The sequence below is a fragment of the Myotis davidii genome, unplaced genomic scaffold, assembly GCF_000327345.1.
Source record: "Myotis davidii unplaced genomic scaffold, ASM32734v1 scaffold898, whole genome shotgun sequence".
NCBI lineage: Eukaryota > Metazoa > Chordata > Mammalia > Chiroptera > Vespertilionidae > Myotis > Myotis davidii.
This window is the reverse complement of record NW_006289504.1, coordinates 389,256-390,921: the sequence shown is the minus strand read 5'-3', so window position 1 is coordinate 390,921 and position 1,666 is coordinate 389,256. Positions and strand designations below refer to the sequence as shown.

Here is a 1,666-nt window from a genome sequence, read left to right as displayed (position 1 = left end):
TGCCCCGAGGAGGGGCAGGAAGGAGGTGCAGGGTAGGGGGAGGCCAGGCAGCCACTCGGAGCCCAGAAGGGTCGTGGTGCCTCACAGAAAGGGGGTCGGAGACGGAAGAAGTGACACGGAGCCAGCCCAGTGCCCCTGGGAGCGGCGTACTCCTCCCCAAACGGCAGGCCTGGTGTTGCAGAAGCAACTGCATCAAGGGTTTCTCCCCTTCGGCGCAAACGTGTGGGGCTCAAAAACCGCTCCCACTTTCCTCAGCCACAGCAGCGCGAGGAGCACTGAGCGCACATCTACTCGTCGCTCCTTTCCGTCGAGACGGGACCCTCCTTACGGGGCCTGGAGCCTGGGAAGCGCTGTCTGACCGGACATGTGGGACTTTGTGAGAGAGCCCGACGCCTCCTTTTCATCGTCTGCTCTCTGCAGATTTTTGTTGCAACTTAGTGTCCAAATTCTTAAATTTTGTTTTAAAAATGTTAGATTGGTAGTTTTTCTAACGGTAACTGGTCGTTTTTCACCCCTTGATGAGGTGACTTATCTCTTGTTCCCACAGATAATCAGTCAGGCCAGCAACCTGTGTCACTCCCCTCCCCTCCGGCTCCTGCCAGTGGGCTCCATGCTGAGGCTTTTGAGGGAGTCAGGGAATGAAGAAAAGGGCCAGTGTACTGTCTGCTGTCTGGTTGAGTTCCTCAAGTGTCGCAGCAGGTCCTGGAGTAACGTTCCCAATCCCGTTCCCGGCAGGTCACTGCCTGTGTGGGGGTGCGGTTCTCCCAGGCGGCATGGGTTTCCTCCCACAGCCCAGAGAGCACGCTGGGAAGTGTGTGTCCCATCCGAGTCCCACCCGAGTGGGTGTGGGCGAGGCCCCACGGTGGAGGGGTCCTGCCGGGCCTTTGCTGGCTGGGGCGGCTGCGGCACCCTGGCCTTGAACTGGAATAAGCGGGTTAAAATGATGACCTCACTTGTTTTTATTGGCCTTTCTTAAGTATGTGGATCACTCATGCTTATTTCACTGTTCAATATTAGAAGTGTTTGCATTTTTATTTAGAAGTTTGGTGATGTTTTTGTGACCAGAAATATGTTGCAGGATCCAACTCTTGTTTATATCAATTAGTGAGGGTAAAAACTGGTTTCCGTTTTGCTGAAATAGAAGTTCCTAATAACCAATCGATGGTTTTAGGTGAGCACCTATTATGCGTCACTGTGGGCAGGAGTTTGCCATAAGCTTCCCTTCTGGTGGGGAGGTGAGCTGTATTTTGAAAACAGTGGGCTATGAGTCGGGTGAATTATTAGGGAAGGAGTTAGCAAAAATGCCTCTAAGTGAGAAAAAGGCTGACTTGTTCAATACTATAAATTCACGCATGAAGATGGGCAAGGAGTGGCAAGGCGTTTACCACTCCAAAAACGGAGATGGTGTACAACAAAACGTGACGATAATACCTGTCATTGGACAGGGAGGAAAAATTAGACACTATGTGTCCATTATCCGAGTGAGCAAGGACAAGAGTGAGTAAGGCTGCGAAGATCACGGAATCTGTTCATTCTGACACTCCGACAGATAAGCCATCGGGTAAACATAAAGACAAAAGGAAAAGCTCCCTGGACGTCAGGAGTGTTGCCTCACGAGCAAGCGAAGGTAGGTCCCCAAGACCGGGGAGCCAGTACCACCTGGTGC

At 52.1% G+C, this 1,666-nt stretch overlaps 1 protein-coding gene across 1 annotated transcript in view; it reads left to right on the top strand.

The window, feature by feature from the left end:
• Window positions 1-1,666, top strand: part of PDE8A (phosphodiesterase 8A) — a 90,556-nt gene that overhangs the window by 69,576 nt on the left and 19,314 nt on the right. Inside the window, 1 exon segment of the mRNA XM_015562792.1 lies at window positions 1,507-1,627. Coding sequence (XP_015418278.1) covers window positions 1,507-1,627 — 121 coding nt within the window.